The sequence below is a fragment of the Mauremys reevesii genome, linkage group 4 (genome assembly GCF_016161935.1).
Source record: "Mauremys reevesii isolate NIE-2019 linkage group 4, ASM1616193v1, whole genome shotgun sequence".
Taxonomy (NCBI): domain Eukaryota; kingdom Metazoa; phylum Chordata; order Testudines; family Geoemydidae; genus Mauremys; species Mauremys reevesii.
Window position 1 is genome coordinate 110,080,091 of NC_052626.1, and position 22,633 is coordinate 110,102,723.

A 22,633-nucleotide genomic window follows, 5' to 3' on the forward strand; every position below is an offset into this window, starting at 1 on the left:
GTGAGGAGTTACTGTATTAACTTCTGAAGCACCCGCATGTGGCTCAGGAGCCATAGGTTGACCACCCCTGGCCTACTTCCATTTTGAAGGGTGGGAAAGCAAAGCTGATGAAATCAAACTAATTTCCCCAGTGAACGGTCTGCCCAGCTCATTCATCTGTGAGAGCCGCCTGGGAGAAGCGGGACAGCAGTGGGCCCCAGGGCCGGCTTTAGGCCTATTCCACCAATTCCCCTGAATCGGGCCCTGCGCCTAAGAGGGCCCTGCACCCAGTGAGAATCCCTTCCCTGGTTAGAGGTGCCTTTTTAATTTTTACTCATCTGGTGGCACTTTGGGTCTCCAGTGGCACTTCGGCGGCGGGTCCTTCAGTACCGCTGAAGACCAGAGCAAGTGAAGGACCCACTGCTGAAGTGCCGCCGAAGACTCGGAGCATCGCACGGTGAGCACAAGCCCCACGTGTTGTTTTACATGTGTTTTTTTTTTTATAAAGTCATTCCTGCGGGGCCCTGTCGACAGAGGTGGCTCTAGCCATTTCGCTGCCCCAAGCACGGCGGCACGCCGCAGTGGGCGCTCTGCCGGTCGCCGGTCCCGTGGCTCTGGTGGACCTCCCGCAGGCATGCCTGTGGATGCTCCACCGAAGCCGCGGGACCAGCGGACCCTCCCCAGGCACGCCTGCGGGAGGTCCACTGGAGCCGCCTGCTGCCCTCCGGGCGACCGGCAAAGAGCCCCCTGCGGCATGCCGCCCTAAGCATGCGCTTGGCGTGCTGGGGCCTGGAGCGGCCCCTGCCCATCAAAACTGTTAAAATTGGGCCTCGCACTTCCTAAAGCCGGCCCTGGTGGGCCCTGCAGGAGGCTGAGCGCTCTGGGAAAGCCCCGCTGCGTGTGTAGAACGAGGCCGTGTCATGCACGCTGCAAGGGTCGGGACGCTGCCAGGCAGGACCTAAAGCCAGAAAGCCCCATTAGCAGTGGCAGGGCTCCCGCGCTTGTGGGAAAGGAAAAAGCGTTGCAGGAGGCGGGACCTTTAATTGACCAGCTGAAAACACTCGCCCCCCCCCCTTGCTTTCCCGTTCCCCCGATATCGATGTATTGATTTGTTGTTCGGTGGCCGGAGCACCGCTGGTAGCGCCTGTCCCCGGCACAGGGAGCGTGGGCGGCCGCTTTAAAAGGCGAGCCCTGGGGTAGGCCCTCCCCGCTCGCTTCCACTTCCGAGTCCCGGCCGGTCAGGTTGCGGAGGGAAGCAGCAGCAGGCGGCGGCGGCGGTGGCAGCAGCGGCCGGGGTAACAGCCGGGTGGGCAGCAGGAGTGGGGAGCCCGCCTCACGGCGGCGATTGCGCCAGCCTGGCTGCCGGGGCAGGGAGAGCGAGCGCCAGGCGGGCGGCACCGAGCTCTGGCTCTGAAGGCTGCTCCCCAGCCCGCGCGCGCGCGGCTGGCCGGTCCCGCGCGGTGCCGGTGTCCGGCTCTTCCCCTTCGTTTGCGTCAGCGCCTCTGCCCGTAGCGGTGGCTGAGGGAGGTGGAGCTCCTTCCCCCTCAGTTTCCCCCTCCCTCCCGGTTAATAACGTCTCTGAATGTCTCCTCTGCTGCCCAAGCACGGTGGAGAAATGCGGGGATGGGATGGCTGGTGTTTCTACTTCTCCCCCTTATCCCCTGGCTGGTGGCCTCTTCCCACAATGGACCTGTGGGGATATCCCTGGGGTTGCCTCTCCACTGAGAGGTGGTGGTGGGAATTAATTGGAGGGGGTGGCTGTGGGTGTCAACCTGCTGCTTTGGCATTCTGGTCTTTAAGGCCAGGCGGGACCATCATGATCCTGCAGTCTGCCCCATTGCAAACCCCAGAACAGGGATCAGCAACCTGTGGCAAGTGGCCTGGTTTGTTTACCTGCTGTGTCTGCAGGTTTGGCCGATTGCAGCTCCCACTGGCTGTGGTTTGCCATTCCAGGCCAACAGGGAGGCGGGAAGCGGGGGGCCAGCGCATCCCTCAGCTCGCGCTGCTTCCCGCACCCCCCTGTTGGCCTGCGACGGTGAACCGCAGCCAGTGGGAGCCACGATCGGCTGAATTTACGGATGCGGCAGGTAAACAAACCGATCTGGCTGGCCAGGGTGCTTTCCCTGGCGGGCCGCGTGCCAAAGGTTGCTGATCCCTGCCCCAGAACCTCACCCACTTGCTTCTGTTGTAAGCGTATAATCTCTGCCTGAGTTACTGAAATCCTGGAATTTTGCTTTAAAGACTTCAAGTTACAGAGAATTCACCATTGACTGTAGTTTAAACCAGCAAGTGACCCCCTTGCCTGTCTCCCCTCCCCCACAAAAAAATAATAAATGCTGCAGAGGAAGGAGGAAAAATCTGCTAATCTGACTCAGGGGGATTCCTGCCTGATCCTAAATATGACAGTCAATTGGACCCTGAGCATGTTGGCCAGACCTACCAGCCAGATGCGTAGAAAAGAGTTCTCTGTAATAAGTCTGAACTCTTTCTGTTTAGTATCAGAGGGATAGCCATGTTAGTCTGGATCCGTAAAAAGCAGTAGTATTGGAGCATAAGCTTTCGTGGGTGCATCTGACAAAGTGGGTATTCACCCTCGAAAGCTTATGCTCCAATACTTCTGTTACTCTTTGTCACTTCTTTCTGTTTAGTGTCCCATCTCCGGGTTCCTAGGTCTACTCTCTACCAAAGCTGCTCCACTGTTCATGGTCAGTAGATCTTTCTGACTATTCACCCCTCCCAAGAAGACTTAACCTCCACTTTCATCCTTTAGGTAGCAAGTAGTCACAGTGTCTCCTCACTCTGGTGAGGTTTGTAAATATTTTCATATTTGATGACCAGTAGATAATAGGGTTACTACTTATTCAACTAACACATAAGCAACAAACAATACAGAAGTTCTTAGGGCAACATTTCCTTATTTGGGAGATGTCAGAAAAGGGTGCCATTTTTTGCAGGGGGGGGGGGGGAATAACTGGAGGCACTAGCAACTGGAAGTAGGCCCAATATGAAATTTTAAACAAACCTTTCATCTGAATTTAAATTTATAAACACTTCTAGTCATTGTGTTTTGTAAACCCATTTAAGAGTATTAACACAAGTGTTGTAAATGTTTCTTTAAACTTAAACGGAAACTTGGCTTTAAAAAAAACACTTGTGGGCAACATATTTGTTTAATAAGTATAACTCCATTATCTGTTTGTTTTCAAATATCTTGCCTATATTGGAGCAATTCTCTGAAGCAAAGTGAAATGCTGAAAGTAAACAAAGAGCATTAATTGTACCCTATAAGTAAACTGGATTTTAAAGAGTATTTCAGTTTTTACTCTAACCTGTTACATTTTCTTGCTGTCTTTTTCAATATGAATTATATTGACAATACACCTTCAGTGTTTGGTCTAGTAAATTACATCTGATTGTCTTGTCCTTGTTCAGGACATCTCAGTTATTTCTTCAACAGGGTCTCAAAGATGAATGCAAGTTTCAAACTCACAAATTCTTAGAAGATAAACATATTAAAGCTTACTGAGTGTCGGCATCATGGGAAATAGAGTTAATTGTATTGACCACCTTGTTATGACAGAACTAACATCTTAAAGGCCCCATTTATGTCCAGAGTTGCACTTCTTCAAAATAAGTGTAATAAACCAAATTAGTTAAAACAGTGCAAAACCCTGTGTGGACACTCTTAATTCAACTTAAACCTGGTTTATACTGATTTACTGAAACCCAAATTGAACTCAAATTAGCATCTAATTTTGCATCAATTTAACTAAGTGTTTTTAACTGATTTAGTTAAACTGGAGCAACTTTGAATATAGGGAAAGGCCTAAGGGGTGTTAGATCTCATTTGAATACTACAGTGGCATGCAATATAGGAAAACCTCACTGCTGAGTTTGTTGAAGAATTTTTGGGTTTTAATCCTCTTTGTGCCCTTCTCAATCTGGAATTTTGGGAGAAGTTTGCTGCAGACAAATTTGAAAGAGGTTTTTCAGGCAGGTAGAACAACTTAAATCAGCAGTTCTCAAACTTTAGCAACCTGAGGGCCCCCATTTATATTTAAAATTCTTTGTGGGCCCCCTGGCCCTGCTTAGTCCCAGGCTCTGCCACCACTCCACCTCTTCCCCCAAAGCTGTGCCCCCACCTTTTCCCACCCCCTTCCACCTCTTCCCCACTGTCCCCTCCCTGGAGTATTCTCTGTTCCTGCTCCTCCCACTTCCTCCCAGTGCCTCCTGCACACCACTGAACAGCTGTTCCTTGGCGTGGAGGAGGTGCTGGGAGAGAGGGGGAAGAGTTGAGTTGATCAGTGGGGCCTGTAGACCCCCTGGAGTACCCTTGTGGACCCCAGCTTGAGAAACGCTGACTTAAATCATTGATTACATTGGTTTTACAAAGCTACAGCTGTGCTGGAAAACGTGCTGTTCAGCTTTTGCTTTATTTTTTAAAAAGCATTTATAGCTCAGTTAATGAATTTTTCAACACTTGGAGCGTCACTACTACTGAGCTATCTTACTTGACTTTTAAAAAATTGCTGCAGCCAAATAACAAAATATTAAAAAGAAGGTTCCAATACTGGCTGTCAGTTGAACTACTATTTGCAGAACTCTTGTCTAGCAATAAAATACCTTCTACGTATTCAAGAGCAAATGTTTATTGAATGAAGTTGGTATGTGGATATCATACGCTTGGATGTGACAAAGTGCTGAAGTCTGAACACTTTCAGAACACATTTGCCATCTGACTGCTGTTCCGCAAGGGTTTTTCTGTTTGTGTCTTTGGAACTTGCCATCTTCAGCCAGTTAAAGTGCTATTGCTGAGAAATTGTTCCAAATATTGAAGCTAGTAGCGAACATCTTCAGATCAGTGTTTATCAGCTTCTGGTGGAGTCAGTATTTAGTCTATAGTTTTCACAGATTTGCATTAACTATCTAGGTACTAAAATGGTCCTCACCACCATTTTACCTAGGGACCTCCTCCCATGAGTTTAAACATGGTGCTCTTCCTCCTCTGCTACCAAAAAGCAGGCTTTAGGGAGGTTTTGGTGTCTTATTGTAAAGAATCTGAGAATGAGGGTACTGTTGAGGGGCAAGCTTGGGAAAAGAATTGTGCTTCTAGCTCAGTGCGCAGAGGTTAATGGTTTATCTTTAGCTAGTAGGATGGAAGATTGATTGGCAGCCTCTATGGCAGGGGTTCTCAAACTTCAATGAACCGTGACCTCCTTCTGTCAACAAAAATTACTACACGACCCCAGGAAGGGGGACCAAAGCCAAAACACGAGCTCCTCTGCTCTGGGCTGGGAGGCCAAAGCCGGAGCCCAGGGGCTTCATCCCCAGGCGGTGGTCTGTAACCTGAGCCCTGTCACCCAGGGCTGAAGGCCTGAGGGTTTGGCCCCAGCAAATCTAACACCAGCCTTGGTGACCCTATTAAAATGACCCACTTTGGGGTCCCGACCCACAGTTTGACAATTGCTGCTCTACGGCTTGCAGGGATGACAACTGCAGACCCCATCAGCTTTTTATATATTGTAGGGATGTTGGTTGACCCCAGCCAGCCTAGGCCTGCAGAGGATGGGCTTTTTCAGGGGCTCCTCACTGAGATTCTTTAGGCCCACAGTATTTCTAAGACTTGATCTTTTCTTTTGTTCAAGGTCTTCGTCTCATACCTTCTTGACTACTGAAATCTGCTCTTGCCTTGGTACCAGTCACACTGCCTCCTTAGTTTATTCAAAACACTGCTGCTAAGATCACTTTCCTGGCTTGTGACTCCAGCATCACCACTCCCTCTGCATCCTTCCTCTGGCTTCCCCTCTACTGCATCAAATTTATCTTTGCCTTTGCCTCTGAGGTCCTTCACTGTTTAGCACCACCATATCAGACCTACTAGCTTACTGAGTTCTCCATCCCTATCTTTGCTCTACCACTGCCAGCTTCACCCTCATGCACTTTTGTTTTCTTCCAGGTTGTCTGGTGTAGGGAAGCTTCCTGTCAAAATTCATAAAGCTTTCACCTTATCCTCTCTTCATTCTTCTTTAAACCCACTTTTACCATGTGGCATACGAATGGCTTCTGTCTAGCATAGATTAGGCAAATGCTTTTTGCTAGACTTGCCACATCTTCCTCATCCCCCCTCACTCCACTTGCCTGTTTCATCCACCCATTGTGTCCTGCCCGACATGTAGGTTGAGACCTTTCTGGGGCATGGATTCATTATTATGGATCTGATCCTTGACTGGACATTAATAAGAAAACAAAGTTTCCATATTTTCAAACATATCTTAGCTCAATCCCTTAGCTTTCCAACCTCCCTTCTTCCCTTCTGTAGTTACTTTATAAGATAATTTTGGATTAAGGTCTTAATTAAGTCTTGTGTGTGGCTTACATTATGAACAGCCACTACTTGTACAAGTTTCACAGGGAATGTTGACGATGCACCGGCACGCTGGCTTGTGGTTGACTTGATGTTACCGTTGCACATGCACTAGCTGTTCCTATCTTGAATTGCTGATTGGACCTTAAAATCATGGGGCTTAATGCTGCAAGGTTTTCAGCATCATCATTACCCCAAGGAAAGGATTCCACTTATCAAAGGAAAATCTCAAAACACCATTGCAATAGCATAATTAATACAGCTAATCTATTTCTGGCTCAATCCAGAAGCTGCAGCAACACAGTCAGCAGCAGGTCACTTAACTTTATAATTTTTTTCTTAGTAACTTAAATTTTGCTTTGTACTTACAAAATAGCTATAGGAGTAGCCTGGGTCTATAGCTCCAAGTAATAGTATTTGTTTGTCTTCCCACTTCCTATGTCATGCCACTCTGAGGGTATGTCTTCACTGCAATTGGCAGCGTGATTGCAGCACATAAAGATATACCTGAGCTAGCTTTAATCTAGGTGGTGCAAGTACCAATAGTAGTGAAATTGTGGCAGCCCACAGTTCAAAGTAGGCTGGCTGCCCCAGTACGTATGCAGGTCCTCTGTGCTGCTGTGGTTTCATTGCTATTGGTACTTGGACCAGCCAGATTAAAGCTAGCTTGCGTATGTCTACATTTACTGAAATCACCTCTGCCCCCTCCCATCCAATTGTAGTGCAGACATATGCTAAATATGCAAACATTTCTTGACACTCACACCTTGGAGAGCTTCTCTGCACTGGACAAGTGTTTGAAGGATTGGGGCGTTTTTTTAGCCAAGTTAAAACAGAGAAGTAGAAGTAAAGGGCAGCTTTCTTCAGATGGGGCAGAGGGACAGATGAGGGGGACAAGCAATCCTAATTTACTTGTTACTGTAATAGTTCTCTTTTGTAAACAAGATGGTTAGTTTATTGACCCTGTTTTCTCCCGGGGAAGAGGATATTTCTGACTGCTCCCAGCATTTCACTACTCATTGAGTACTTCTTTTGAGCCTCTTAATAACTTATTTGCCTATCTTTTGTGTAGAGGTATCTACACGCTATTAACATCTAATATGCTTCTAATTCTAAAATACTAAAACACACTTCTCAACAAGGTCAACAAAACCAACTTGAGGTCTGTAAGCATAGCAGTCTTGGAGGTGTGAGCCAATAAAAGTTAGTCTTCAAATTGAATAGTAGAGATTTTATTAAATGCCATTTCAAAAAACTGTTCAAACCTGTACAAAATCTACCTTGTGATTAAAATGTGAATTTTGGGGCATAATGTATGAAAAAGCTGATTTTTGTTGGATCTCAGTTTTATGAAAGTCAGTTTAACTTGACTATAGAACAGCTATTAGTTCTCCATAATTAAACACTGTTCCTAATATGAATCCTTGTATCCTGCTCCTAGCCTCTTTTTTTTATGTTGAAAACTAGTCATTTATACTTCCATCCCTTAACCAGTTTTTAATTAAATTAATGTCATCATATTACTCCTCATCCCTTGACTACTTGGTTTCCTCAGTGACCACTTGAGGGAATTACACAGAGGAAAACCAGCCTAACGTGTGTAAAAGACAACTTTTCCTCCAACCTCTCTTTGATTATATTTGTTCTGAGTGTAAAGAATAACTTGATATTCAATGTTATGTGGTCTGTGGATAGGACAGTTCTGTTCAGTTCTATTTCAGGTAACCCATCATCTTGAGCTTGGAAAAGATACCTAGTTATTTTTTAAATCCCCAAGTGCCCATAATTTGCCACCACTGTGTTGCACCATTGACTTGCAAGAAGCTTGAGTGTGACAATTCAGATATTAAGAATAAATGCACACACTCATATTTGTTTGTCAAACCTGTATCTCCCTTGGTTGACTTGAAACTTGCAGGCTAAGTTCACCAGGAATGAAATTTTGATAGGTTTCCCCCATAATCTACTGCTACAAGAAACACATGGGGCAGTGGATTCCATTGTAGGGATCTGGAGGCAGCATTTCACCCTCAGGCTAGGCCATAGACACTTTTGTGAACTTGCTTTGTTTCTGAAACATGACAAAATAAAAAATTCTCTATGTAAACATAACAGGGGTGTTTTTTTTTTTCTCAACCTGTTACAAAGTTAAAGTGCTTCCCCAATCAGAAGCACTCTTGTATAACTATTTGTAGCATAGCTAAAAAACTAAATGGACAATAGTGATTAAAACAGAAGTTGTATGCTGTTTTGTCTTTCAAAGTCCAGCACTCTCTGCCAAGAAACTACTAGCCACTTGGGGGTGTCTCCCATTTCCTCCAGTCAAAATTTCCTGATATCCATTTTATAAACATTGATGACTGTAAAGGCTTCTCATAGTGTTTTTGGTATTCTAGGTTTTTTTTTTCTTGTAAATCTGTTGCTTGTAGTCTTCAAAATAGCAATAGTTTAGTCTCTGAACTGGCATTTACATAATCATTGAAAGAACCAGTACTGGGATTCTAGCTTATTTTTGGAATTAAATGATACCGTGTCACTGGATGGCTGTCTGTGCTGCCACAGAATGCCACTTGTGAAAGGCAAAGAGCTGTATTTGTTTGTCTCTGGTTACATCATTATGTCCAAAAGACCTATTAAGAACTAGCTGTGAAACTGATTAGTATAGATGCATTTCAGATTTTATTTATTTTTCATAATCAAAATTTACTGAGCAGCCAAAGTATTTTCATCAATACGGGATGGCTGGTTGATGATTTAGTTGGGGTTGGTCCTGCTTTGAGCAGGGGGTTGGACTAGATGAACTCCTGAGGTCTCTTCCAACCCTAATCTTCTACGATTCTATGGAGAACTAGTTCATAGGCTGCTTTTATGATTTAAGGAAAGGCATAGGTGGGGACTTTAAAAAACGAAAACAAACCCAAAATGCACGCCAAGCTTGAGACTGCTCTGGGACTTGACTTTCAGAGGGTGAATGATCAACGTTTTCTAAAGAGGCCTCCTGTAAGAAGTCTCAAGTTGGACATATAACTGACATCCAAAATTACTAATCAGTTTTGAGCCAGTGTTTTCAAAAGTGTTTTACTCATGTGACAGTCATGTATGAATGTGAGTGAGTGAATACAGCAGGCTAACAAGTGCAGAATATTTCATGTATTCAAATTAAAGAGGTCAGACTCACTATTAAGGTTCATTTTATAAATGGTTTATAACGAAAAAAATTGTGAAAGATATAAGCATGTTATGGACATGAGTAGTGCGGGTTAGATGGTTATAAGCACATCACTAGAAGGTTGTATAAATGAGCTATGGATATAAGCAATCTTTTGACCTCTTGGTCTTTAGTAAATGCTTTCTCTCTCTCTCTCTCTCTCTCTGTTTTTTAAATAAACCTTCTACTTAATCTAGCGATAAACAAAACCTTAATATAGTCTGACTAATAAAGTCATACCTTATGGAAAGAGCTAGCTATGTTAAACTTTACAGAGCTGCAAAGAAACATAGAACGTGAGAAACTGTAAAATATTCATATTTGATGTCCTCATCTTGATATTACTTACTCATAGATTTTAAGGTCAGAAGGGACCATTATGATCATCTAGTCTGACCTCCTGCACAACGCAGGCCATACAATCTCACCCATCCACTTCTATAACAAACACCTTATCTATGTCTGAGTTATTGAAGTCCTCAAATTGTGGTTTGAAGACCTCAAGCTGCAGAGAATCTTCCAGCAAGTGACCCGTGCCCCATGCTGCAGAGGAAGGCGAAAAACCTCCGGGGCCTCAGCCAATCTGCCCTGGAGGAAAATTCCGTCCAGACCCCAAATATGGCAATCAGTTAAACTTTGAGCATGTGGGCAAGACTCACCAGCCAGCACCCAGGAAAGAATTCTCTGTAGTAACTCAGATCCCATCCCATCCAACATCCCATCCCAGGCCACTGGGCATACTTACCTGCTGATAATTTGGCAATTGATTTTAGCCTAATTTTGGCAATTAATCAATCCCATCATACCATCCCCTCCATAAACTTATCAAGCTTGGTCTTAAAGCCAGATATGTCTTTTGCCCCCACTACTCCCCTTGGAAGGCTGTTCTAGAACTTCATTCCTCTAATGGTTAGAAACCTTCGTCTAATTTCAAGTCTAAACTTCCTAGCGTCCAGTTTATATCCATTTGTTCTTGTGTCCACATTGGTACTAAGCTTAAATAATTCCTCTCCCTTCCTGATATTAATCCCTCTGATATATTTATAAAGAGCAATCATATCCCCCCTCAACCTTCTTTTGGTTAGGCTAAACAAGCCAAGCTCTTTGAGTCTCCTTTCATAAGACAGGTTTTCCATTCCTCGGATCATCCTAGTACCCCTTCTCTGAACCTGTTCCAGTTTGAATTCATCCTTCTTAAACATGGGAGACCAGAACTGCACACAGTATTCCAGATGAGGTCTCACCAGTGCCTTGTATAACGGTACTAACACCTCCTTATCTTTGCTGGAAATACCTCACCTGATGCATCCTAAAACTGCATTAGCTTTTTTAACAGGCATATCACATTGGCGGCTCATAGTCATCCTGTGATCAACCAATACTCCGAGGTCCTTCTTCTCCTCTGTTACTTCCAACTGATGTGTCCCCAATGTATAACTAAAATTCTTGTTATTAATCCCTAAATGCATGACCTTGCACTTTTCGCTATTAAATTTCATCCTATTACTATTATTCCAGTTTACAAGGTCATCCAGATCTTCCTGTATGATATCCCGGTCCTTCTCTGTGTTAGCAATACCTCCCAGCTTTGTGTCATCCGCAAACTTTATTAGCACATTCCTGCTTTTTGTGCCAAGGTCAGTGATAAAAAGGTTAAATAAGATTGGTCCCAAAACTGATCTACTTACCTTTCTCTTTAATGCTGAAGACAGGATGTCTGTTGCTTGAATTCATGGGCCCTTGCTGATTATTTTCTTTGTGCCAATGATAGTTAAGGGCCAGCTATGTAATCAGTTCTGTACATGATCCAAAAAGTACAGATCCTGCCTTGGAGAGTCTAAATCTAAAGGTTGACCTGAAGGAGGGTGATCTCTTAAATCACTTTTATTTTTAAAAATAAAGTCTTTGTGTTTTGGGCATTGATTTGGGTTTTAAATGACAAAAGGAAGGGGCTCCTGATTCAGAGGGTATTCAGTCCATGGGAGCAGCTTGGAAGACCGTGGGATGACTGGAATGGGAGAAGGCTTTCAAGACTGACCTTGCTGGAACCATAAAAGGAGGGTAGGGAGGCAATCCAAAACAATCTCAGAATTGTACATTGGAAGTAGGTATGCTGGGTTTAAAGTCAGGATGCAAAGTTTAATGCAGGGGATCGGGATGGGGCACAAGCGCAGCCAGTGGTGATTGGACTGGGAAGGGAAGGCTTTTTCGGTTGTGGCATCTTGGGAACACTTAAATGATGTGTGGCCATTGGAGGTTACAGTAATCCGTGTGGAGCTGACCTGTGTGTAAACAGGCTGTCCCATTTGCTTGACCTTATGATAGAAGGTGCTACTATACCAAAACTTTCCGAATAACACCATGTGAAAGTCTAGTGGACAGAATGATTTGCTAAATAAAGTCAACTGTTTCTCATGCAAAGTCTTAAACAAGAAAATCTGACTCCTATTAAACTGCTGTATTCTTGTATTCACAGAAGAGAGAATCAAAACTCTAGTCTCTTTTAAGCAGAGCTGACTGGCATAGTGGAAACTGCCATGAGACTTCTTTGTACCGCACTTTCTTTGGCCTTGATTTACCAGCTGGTTGATGCTACATTATCAAAGACAGATGCAAAGAAAATGGCTTCAAAAACACTGGAGGAAAAGGTATCAGAACTAGCTGTTCATGACAGACAACTTGTACTCCAAAGTGAGTTAACAAGGAATGTTGGCAGATGTTGAAAAGTTTTTCTACTGGCATTAATTTATAATGGTTTAGTAAGAAACCAATAAGTTAACTAAAGTGTACTGACACTGAATAGTCTTAACTACAGCTGGACCATGTGTTTGTTTTTTTAATTGAAAAGTCACAATTTTAAAAGCATTACCAAGGAAGACAAGCTGTTTAGCTGATATTGAACTTGTAAGAATAACTATCTGTACAGTGTTAAGTTCACTAAATGGCAAAACATGAAAGGTGTAAATTGTCTTGCTTAAATGAACATTATTTAAAATTTTGAAACTGTGTAGCTAAAAATTTCAAGTTTCTGATAAAGAACCTTTTAGTATCCTGAACTCATTGCTGAAAGCAAGAGTGGTTCTGGCTGCCTTTAATGTTAAAAACAGTGCTTCGGGCAGGCCATAAATTCTTGCCGCTTCACTTTTGGCATTGCTGCTACTAGTGAATGTCCTCGTGCAGAGTCTGGGAAAGGGTGTGCACATTGAATGAAAAACACCATTTCCCAGCGATCAGGTGCAGAGGGAAAACAGAAAGACCAAGGACAGAGCCCTCTGGAATCCCCATAGAAAGTTGAAGGTGAGGATGACAGGGATTCTTCAAAGTAAATGGTGAAAGAGCTATTAGAGAAAGAGAGAGAAAAAGAACCAGGAAAGGACAGAGTCACAGAAGCCAACAAAGGGTAAGATTTCAAGAGGAGGAATGTGGTTGATGTTGTTGACAATAGCTGACAGGAGAAGGAGGTTGAGGATGGAATTGGTTCTGAGCTTTGGTTAGAAGGAGGTCATCTGAGAATTTGAGAGTGGTTTAAGTGGAGGGCAATGGGCTGAAGCTGCATTGGAGAGGATCTAGGATGGAATGTGTTCAGTGAACTTTGAGACAGAAGGGAGACTGCATGGTAGCTGGATAATCAGTGGTCAAGGTTGGTTTTTTTAAGGTAGGAGAGACTAAAACATTCTTGTCTTATGAGAGGAAAAAGCCAGAGGACAGTGAGAGTTTAAGGAGAAGAGTGGGCACAAGGGAGATCAGGAGATGGGATGGGTTCACCAGGGCAAATGGAGGGGCTAGAGGAAGAGAGCAGACAAGTATGTGTCTGTGACAGGAGATGAGTTGTAGGAGGGGAAAGGTAAGGTGAGCTGAGGGGAGGGGGAAGGTCATGTGTTTTTTCCATTTTCTCTTGGAAGAAATTTCAAGATCCTGAGCTGGGAGGCTGGAGGAGGGAAAGATTTAAGGAGTGAGTCAAAGGTGATTGGGGTTGAAGACATAGGATACAATTTAAATTGGCAAAATAAAATAGTTTTAGCTTGGAAGAGGGCAGAAGTGAAGGAGGAGAGAATGAATTTGTAGTGGTAGAATTCAGCATGGTTCCAGGATTTCTGCCAAAGACACTTGCTGTGTGGAGCAGGAGTGAAGAAAGTGATTGTAGGTGGTGAGCAGGGCTTGGTGGTATGGCAGGATGGACCTACTCACAGCAGAGAGGGGCAATGCTGAATGGTAATCATGGAAAACCGAGTAACAGGGCGTGATAGGTGGGCGATGTTGAAAATGGTGTGTGCAAAATTAAAAGCATTCTTTAGAAAAAAAAATGTAGTTGGTTTCACAGTAGTGTTCAAGATATGCTAGGTACTGCTTGGAAAAGACCGTCCCTGACTCCCAAATCTATTCTGTCCTCAAAGCAAACTGGGTACAGTAGGAAGTGACACCATATCTGTACTCCTACCACCTTAGAAGACTAGCCACTCTTGCTAGATGTCTGTACTCAATCAAATCTGGCTAAAAATAGTGGGACGTTGATTTGACTTTTCTTTCCTGTCAACAACATCAACCAATAAATGCTGACAAATTGTCAGGCCTTAGTGCTCTGCTTTTGGTTACTAGAATTCCAGCTGGTCCTTATTCTTGCTCCTGATGCCTATGGTACATTAATGATTGTGGATACTTTGCTAGTGGTAGAAGCTGTAAGCAATATCTCTACCTTCAATACCCAAATCACAATGAAAGTTTAATCCAAAATGTCTTAAATGTAATGGCATCCTTGAAATGTTTAACCAACACACCAAACTGGGAACGTTCAGTCTTGCAATTATGTTTTGATATAATACTTGAGACTACAGTTATACTCTGAAAAGAGACTATGCATCGCCTTATTCAGCTGATCTGCTGTGGATCTCTAATTTATATTTCAGTCCTTTGAACACTACAAAACTTACCACAGTTAAGTGATCTAATTTATGATTCCTCGCAAAACTGGAAATTAGTACATTGCCAATCAGTTGGGACTGTGTAAAACTGAACTTGGAGAAATGGGATTGTACTTATTACTGGTCTGAGGAAACTTAGCTTGACTCCCAGAGTCCATGCTGGGTTTGCAAAACTGGCATTAGAAAAAAAAATCGTGTGTGATATTGAGTATACGAATCATAAGACACAAATATGAACCCCACAATACTGCTTTAGTCACTTCTCACTGTAGAACAGCTCTTAAACCTTGCTAATGGTGTCCTAAATTTGTCTGACTATAATAGCGAAGAGTTAAGTGTCTCAGGGTCTTCTTCCAAAAAGCAAAACATGTTAGAGTACATTATGAACTTATTGCAAAATCATTTAACCTCTGAATGAATGTCATACTGCTCATGTGTGGAGACTGGCATACTCTGTTCCTATAGTAAATTGGCTTTCTCCTTTTCTCTGTTTGCAGGGAAGTGTGTATAAAGTAAGGTTTTAAATATTGCTGATACTGACAGCATTTCAGAGCTCTAGCCTGTTCCTTTTAACTAAGCTATATTGCATCATTTATAGGGAACACTAAAAGTTTAATGATGTGATTCAAGTGTACATTAACTCAAAGTAGTTAATTGTACAAATGCTGTTAATGAAAGTAATTCTAAAAATTGTTTTTCCCCTTAGATATTGCATTCAGACAAAATTGTACAAGACCGGGGTCTGGTAGTCACTGATCCAAAGGCAAAAGATATTGTGTTGGAACACAAAAGTTACTGTGCCAAGAAAACGAAGGAGAGACACTTCTGGGGAGATGTTCTGGGATATATCACCCCTGTAAGTAATAAAATAAAAATCAGAGTCTTTGCTGAATATACATAAGACTAATAAGATGCCAGGTTTCTTTATTCTTGCAGCCTCAGTAACAGATTCAGCCAAGCATGAGGTACAATATTGTACCTATCCCTTCAGTTTCCTTATAATACGGTATTATAGCTGCTTCTGATGCTTGGTCAAATAGCCACCCAAGAGAAGGAGGATGGTTCATTAGTTGGGTACTAGTCTGGGACTTGAACCTGCGTGTGTTTCCCTGTTCTGCTACAGGATTCTGTGTGACTTTAATGCAAGTTGCATAGTCTCTCTGTGTCCCAGTTCCTCAGGGGGATAATAGTAGTTCCCTGTCTCACAGGGATAGTGTGAGATTGTGATGTGCTCACATACTAGGGCAATGGGGACTATATATGTACTATGGATAGCTGCGCAATGCAACTTGAATAATTTCAATACAGAGCAAAACGTTTTCTGCTGACACCAAACTAACCCTTATTTCCAAGCTCGCTAGTATTCAAGACATCTCCCTAGATCCCTTTTAGAATAATGAATATACGTTTTGATAATAGTAAAGGGCTGTGTAAACAAATAAGAAAAAGTGTAACCAGTTAAAAATAAATAAATTGCTAATGATACCAACACTACTTATTGCAGCTCATCAGTTGCTGAACTGTTGACTTTTTTGTAGGCATGGCTAAGTAGAGGTTTGAAGGAGGGATTTGAAGGACAACGAGGAAATGTTACCCCTTTGACTCAAGTCCAGTTATGTGTTTGTACTATTTTCCTCCCTTTGAAAGATAGAATTTTTTTGACAAGTATTCAGCTGTGTCCATTTGCCAGTTAAGCTTGGTGAAAGTTGACTTCCAAGTGAAGGATCACTCAAGCTCCCAAACCAATTTTGCTTTTACTGTTAGCAGGGCGCTACCAAATTCATTGTCCATTTTTGCAAATTTTACAGTCCTAGCATTTTAAGTATCTGAACCCGTTAAATTCAAGATTTAAATTTCAGTGTTGTAACAAAACATGAATATGTATTTAAAAATGGCAAAATATAAACACGTTAAAGCCTTTAAGACTCAGCATTTCTGAAACCTATCCCTTGAAGTACCTGTTCTTTTTGGGTTTCAGAAATATTTTGAACACGAAGTAGTAGGTGTTTTCAGAGTCTTCTACAGACTGAAATGATGGCTTGAAGGGTGCAAACTGGACCACTTATTTCCATGTGTCAACTGCAAAGCCACATGATGACTTAGTTTTCATCTTTAGCTATTACAGTGCTCATCACTTCAGTAGAAATTTCTAGGAAATGTGCCGCATTAAGAAAGGTGGTCAGTTTTTTTTTTTTAAAGGTCTTGCAGAGGAGTAAGGATGCAAGCGCTAAAGCAAAAATTGATGGTCTGGCAGCACATGTTTTAGCCCTTAACATAGGAGTTGGCTAGAGGGGAAGAGAAGATGTTGGCGGGGACTGAGAGATGATTTCTTTTAAACAAGTCTTGGTCTAAAACTGTCTACACTACTGCCTATGTCAGCAAAACTTACATCACTCAGGGGTGTGAATATTCTACCCCCTGAGCAACATAAGCTATGCTGATGTAAGTGCTAGTGTGCACAGCGGCTGTGTTGGCGGGAGAGCTTCCTCTGCGACACAGCTTATGCTGCTTGTGGGGGCGTTTTTTAATGTTGTTGGCATAGAGCGTCTTCACCACATGGTCTGCAGTGCTATAAAAGTAGAAATGCCATAAGAAAAATGAATTTTAAATATTTAGATACAATATTTATCTTCCTGAATTTTCATTTTTAACAGCTTCAGGTATCTGGAGTGAACTTGTTTTGTTTAAAAACAAAATAGTACAGATCTCCCTGCAGCTTTTCTAGAAGCTTCCTTTAGAATGTGGCAAAATTCAGCAGACTCTGTTCACACTTCACTACAGCAAGTGTTTTGAATGCAGTAGACTCTGTTGGAAGCATTATCACTTATCAAGGAGGGAAAGCATAATCACAGGAAGGCTAGGCCTTCTAGCAGACTCCACTTGGATATCCTGTGACTGTCTGGCTCTTCCATCCCTTACAAGAGCAGGTGTGTGAAATTTCACTGTTCCTAACTTCCATTGGTCATGAAAAAAATGGAATGTATAACCTATTAATCCCATTCCCCACTGGAGTCTCTCTTAAATTCAGTAAAATCTGTAGCTAAGATGGGCTTGTGCATTTACCTTTGCTGGAAATTTGTAGTGTGCATTCCATAGTTGATACTAAGTAATGAAGCTCTACAAACATGTCAAAACACTTCTTCAGAAGCCCACAAGGTGACCTGCAGTGATCCTTCCAACACTTTTCCTTGGAATATACCGAAAAATGGTCATCTGGCAAGTAGTAAAGTCTGTTGTAGATCCTGTTGTAATGTCTTTTTTTCTTTTCTTTTTCTTTTCCCTCTTTGCAAGTGGAACAACCATGGCTACGACATTGCTAAAATGTTTGGAAACAAATTTACGTTGATCTCCCCAGTCTGGCTACAGGTGAAAAGAAAGGGAAAGGAGATGTTCCAGTTCACAGGGCTACATGATGCTGACCAAGGTTCTTTATTTTTGTGTTGTGTGATGTTTGGATGTGTATATATGAAATATATAGTCAGTATTGCCATAGGCTGAATGAAAGACACTAATGATTAGCCTTTCCAGTATACTAATATGGATTTGTCTCTGGTCTTTCTGAGGATGAGATTCCACTTTGTCACTGTACTCTTCTAATTAAAAGTCTCTCTCTCTCTCTCTCTCTCTCTCTCTCTTTAAAATAGAGAGAGAGACCCATTTATCTCCCAAAGAGTAGTGGAAGAATGGAGATTTCAGTGGCTCCTTTCATCTGGCCCATCACAAAGAACAGGCAGAGATGGTTATGTACATAAACATTTTTAATGAATCTGTAATAACTTCATTTAACTTTGTAAAGTATTTTGGGATACATGCCTCTACAGTCAGGTTACATTTCAGGCTTTATGCTATTAAAATTAAAATTTGATAATGGCTTAGGTGTCGGCAAATGTAAAGTTATCTCAACTGAAATATCATCTCTGGTGACCGATTCTGAACAAGCTTTAATTCTGATCATTTTCAGACCAAATAATGAATCAATAAAATGATCCTTATGAAAATGGGACAGGCCACTAAAAATACCATTTTATTTAAGCCTGTTCATCCCAAAGGATGATTGAAGCCTCCAAAAATAATCAAAGCCTCAATATGCTGCAATCTGGTTGTCGTGACAAATGAGCCAGACCACATGCTGTTGCATTTCATATGAAAGGCAAGGGAAACTTTTGTAAGGTAAAAATGTTGAACCACTGGTTTCCAGACGGAATGGGGCAACTAGCTTTATTCTCTAGATATCAGTAAGGCTGTACTCACAATAGAATGACCTGTGAGCCAGTAACATTTTCTCTTATGGGAGGAGGAGAGTTGCAATGAAACTACATACTTTACTTGAAGATATCTCTTGAAAGAGACATTATAGATATTTATATTAGGTATGTTCTTAGTTTAACAGCTGTTTCATTGTTTGACAGATTGGATAAAGGATGTCAAGAAAAACTCTAAAAACATCAAAATAGGTGAGGCTGCATTTTAAGTTTCTTGTAGTCTTCTGCTTGTGGTTATTGGCATAGGCAAGGAAGCCTTTATTTCAGGAGTATGTGGATGGGAGATGTTAGCTGAGCAAAATAGTCCTCATGCACAGGCTATTAAGGGAAAAGACTGAAAAAAAAAAAGTATAAAAGAGTACATCTAGCTTTATTTGGGTCAATTAATTATTGGTAGCTCAGTAATTGAGATACCATACCTGTTGGTGCCCTGAGGTTTTTCTCCTGAGATTTCTCCCCTCCTCCCCAACTTTTTTTTCTTGGTTCAGACTCTGGGACTCCGTGTTCCTGCCATCTTACTTCTGGATGAGAATTCCTTCAGAGCTGACTGCCATGTTCTTGGGGGAGAGGTTGGCCTTGTGACCACAGTACTCTTAAGCTCTGGTTAGAGAACCAAACTGATGATCCAGTTAGAGTGTCTAGCATGATGATGTAGAGGACTGCTGCATTTTTCTCTTAACCTGAAAGTCTGAGGTCTCTATAACAGTTTCCTATTTTAGAAAAATTGGAAAACATTGATATAGATACATCTGCTAAACAGCTCACCTTGCCTACTCCATGATCCTGCCAGTGACTGGCATGCTTGTTTTATGAAGATGTCAGAATGTAAAGAGTGGATTGCAGAAGGGTGAAATTCATTTAAATTAAAAGAATCCTCAATGTGAACTCTTTAAATACACCTCTACCTCGATATAATGCTGTCCTTGGGAGCCAAAAAATCTTACCGCGTTATAGGTGAAACCATGTTATATTGAACTTGCTTTGATCCACCGGAGTGTGCAGCCCTGCCCCTCCCCCGCCCCGGAGCACTGCTTTACTGCATTATATCCAAATTCGTGTTATATCGGGTGGCGTTATATCAAGGTAGCGGTGTATGTCTTTTAAAATACAACTTTCTGATGAAGTAACTTTTTAAATATGTCCTAATTCTCGTTAGTAACCTAAATCAATTCTAAGCCTTTCTGCTCCTTTGATTAGAATGGTTTTCCACTTGGGGGCACACCCTTCTCTGGTCCACCTTGGATGCCAGCCTCCCTAATAGCTCCCTTTCCTGCTTGCTTGTTGTGACTTCACTTCTAGTAACATGGGGGCAGAGCTAGTAAACAGTTTTATGGAGCTTGGGGAAGAGCATGTCTGAGCTTCCCCAAAGAAGGAATACAAGAATGTTGTCATGAGTGCTAGAAATAATCAAAACAGTGAAACTGACTAGACCCAGTGCTGCTAAACTCACAAAGGTAACAAACTAAAGTTTAGAAGTAAAATTCTTTATCTTTCCAGTATAGTAATCTTAAGCATTGTGTCAATAATAGGTACAAAACTTCCAGAAGGAGACACGATTTTCAAGCTGGCATCCCTTTAAGAGTGATTTTACAGCCCCTGCTACTAACTGGTTCTCCATTGGAAGTATTTACTTTGAGTCAACATTCTTCAATGACCCACCTTTGAAACAAAGGACAAGATTGCATGAGCAATTTGCTTATCTATACTAACTGGAGTTAAAAAGTAGAGAAGCAAAACTTTTAGATATGGGAGATTTTCCTGTGAATTTATTAGTGTAATCAGAGCAGTTGTAATTTTCATAATTACTTGTTTCTTTCATCTCAGTTCCTCGGATTTTGTTTGATGGCTGGACTTACCAAGATTTTGAGAGTGTTTTTGGCAGTGAGGATGAGATAGAGGAGCTTTCCAAGACCATGGTGCAAATAGCCAAGGTAAAACCATTGCTAATACAAATGAGTTAATCAGTGGGATACCTGTTATCGATCCCTTATAGCTGGATGATACCTTCACATCTTATAGTGATAATGACATTTCTATTCAAATAGTAATTAGGTAGGATGTTAAACAGTAACTGCTAAACATAAATATCTTAAATCTGCGGGACTGGACAACTTGCACCCAAGAGCTCTAAAAGAGCTGAAGAGCTTTCCAAGCTGTTCAGTGAATCTCTTAGCATGCTGCAGCAGTTCTAGAGGACTAGAAAAAAGTAGGGCTGTCGATTTTAAGTGCAGTTAACTCATGTGATTAATGCAAATTAATGGCGATTAAAAATTAATTGTGATTAATTGCAGTTTTAATTGCATTGTTAAACAACAGAATACCAATTGAAATTTATTAAATATTTTGGATGTTTTTCTACATTTTAAAATATATCAATTTCATTACAACATAGAATACAAAGTATACGGTGCTCACTTTTTATTTTTATTACAAATATTTGCACTGTAAAAGTGATAAACAAAAGAGAGATTTTTCAATTCACAACATACAAGTATTGTAGTGCAATCTCTTTATGATGAAAGTGTAATTTACAAATGTAGTTTTTTGTTTTATTTTGTTACATAACTGCATTCAAAAGGAAAACAGTGTAAAACTTTAGAGCCTGCAAGTCCACTTATTCCTACTTCTTGTTCAGCCAATCGCTAAGAGAAAGAAGTTTGTTTACATTTACGGGAGATAATGCTGCCTGCTTCTTCTTTACAATATCACCTAAAAGTGAGAACAAGTGTTTGCATGGCACTTTTGTAGCCAGCATTGCAAGGTATTTACATGCTAGATGTCCTAAAAATTCGTATGCCCCTTCATGCTTTAGCCACCATTCCAGAGGACATGCTTCCATGCTGATGACGCTCGTTAAAAAAAAGTGTTAATTAAATTTGTGACTGAACTCCTTGGGGGAGAATTGTATGTCTCCTGCTCTGTGTTTTACCTGTATTCTGCCATATATTTCATGTTATAGCAGTCTCCGATGATGACCTAGAATGTTGTTTGTTTTAAGAACACTTTCACTGCAGATTTGACAAAACACAAAAAAGGTACCAATGTGAGATTTCTAAAGATAGCTACAACACTCGACCCAAGGTTTAAGAATTGGAAGTGCCTTCCAAAATCTGAGAGATATGGAGCATGCTTTCAGAAATCTTAAAAGAGCAGTACTCTGATCCGGAAACTACAGAACTGAACCACCAAAAAAGAAAATCAACCTTCTACTGGTGGCATGTGACTCAGATGATGAAAATGAACATGCATTGGTCTGCGCTGCTTTAGATAGTTATCGAGCAGAACCTGTCATCAGCATGGACTCATGTCCTCTGGAATGATGGTTGAAGCACAAAGGAACATATGTATCTTTAGCACATCTAGCACATAAATATCTTGCAATGCTGGCTATAACAGTGCCATGCGAATTCCTGTTCTCACTTTCAGGTGATATCATAAACAAGAAGCAGGCAGCATTATCTCCTGCAAATGTAAACACATCTGTTTGAGTGATTGGCTGAACAAGAAGCAAGACTGAGTGGACTTGTAGGCTCTAAAGTTTTACAGTTTTTTTATTTTTGAATGCAGTTATTTTTTGTACATAATTCTACATTTGTAAGTTCAACTTTCGTGATAGAGATTGCACTACAGTACTTGTATTAAGTGAATTGAAAAATACTATCTCTTGTATAGTGAAAATATTTATAATAAAAATAAATATAAAGTGAGCACTGTACACTTTGTATTCTGTGTTGTAATTTAAATAAATATATTTGAAAATGTGGAAAACATCCAAAATATTTACCATAGAATAAATGGTATTCTATCTGTTTAACAGCGCAATTAATTTTTTTAATTGCTTGACAGCCCTAGAAAAAAGCTAATGTGGGATGACCCAGTTATTAAGATATCAGTCCTGGGC

General features: G+C 41.6%; 1 protein-coding gene across 1 annotated transcript in view; it reads left to right on the forward strand.

The window, feature by feature from the left end:
- Positions 1 to 1,193: 1,193 nt before the first annotated feature.
- CHID1 (chitinase domain containing 1) overlaps positions 1,194 to 22,633 on the forward strand; it is a 254,131-nt gene continuing 232,691 nt past the window's right edge. The window contains exons 1-6 of the mRNA XM_039533487.1: positions 1,194 to 1,274; positions 12,028 to 12,199; positions 15,177 to 15,326; positions 17,762 to 17,894; positions 18,880 to 18,924; positions 20,557 to 20,663. Coding sequence (XP_039389421.1) covers positions 12,089 to 12,199; positions 15,177 to 15,326; positions 17,762 to 17,894; positions 18,880 to 18,924; positions 20,557 to 20,663 — 546 coding nt within the window. The 5' untranslated portion in view covers positions 1,194 to 1,274; positions 12,028 to 12,088. The remainder of the gene's footprint in view (positions 1,275 to 12,027; positions 12,200 to 15,176; positions 15,327 to 17,761; positions 17,895 to 18,879; positions 18,925 to 20,556; positions 20,664 to 22,633) is intronic.